This window comes from Papilio polytes, unplaced genomic scaffold (genome assembly GCF_000836215.1).
Source record: "Papilio polytes unplaced genomic scaffold, Ppol_1.0 DF821703.1, whole genome shotgun sequence".
NCBI lineage: Eukaryota > Metazoa > Arthropoda > Insecta > Lepidoptera > Papilionidae > Papilio > Papilio polytes.
Window position 1 is genome coordinate 1 of NW_013527501.1, and position 622 is coordinate 622.

General features: G+C 42.9%; 1 protein-coding gene across 1 annotated transcript; it reads left to right on the plus strand.

The window, feature by feature from the left end:
* Window positions 1-46: 46 nt before the first annotated feature.
* Window positions 47-568, plus strand: LOC106108314 (the record flags this gene model as incomplete). The annotated part of the gene is made up of 1 exon (XM_013289447.1): window positions 47-568. A coding segment is annotated over one exon (522 nt), but the record flags the coding sequence as incomplete, so codon positions are not given.
* Between the last annotated feature and the right edge of the window lie 54 nt (window positions 569-622).

Genomic DNA, 622 nt, shown 5'->3' on the forward strand with positions numbered 1-622 from the left:
GTCCGCTCCAGGTCCAGCCTACCTAGTCTAGGAGGCGATGAAACAGAGGTACCCGCACAAGACCAACAATCTACAGAAACGACAGAAACCCGAAAGAAACCAAAACTAGTAAAACAAAAGAAGTCTATCAACGAAGACGACGCCGAAGAAGATCTAGATAAACCAACGGACATGAAGAGTATGGTCGAAGAAATGCCTAATTTTAAAATTCACACTCCACGGATACAGTCAAAAAAGCCTGGCGTTTTTAAACAATCTTCTCTCAACGAAGAATTAATGTCGACCGAACGTTTAAGAGAAAAGGAACGATTAAGAAAGAATATTCAAAAACAGGCATCGTTAAACGAAGAATATTTGTATCGCAGGCCGGGAACGTTGGACTCAATTCGTGATTCGATATTCTCTACTTCGGCGACCACGGCGAAAAAGTTCCAGTCGCTTAAGAATGGCCTCACTAATAAATTTAAGACATCGACAACAAACATAGATAAAGTTACGGTCTTCGTAAGAATGCTTCAAGGCTGGAAAACCCATGTACCGGTTCCCGAAGTACCTACGCCGAGCGACAGTAATGCGAACAGCGAAAAGAGTTATCCGGAAAGGCGGCATTCGAAAGAAGATG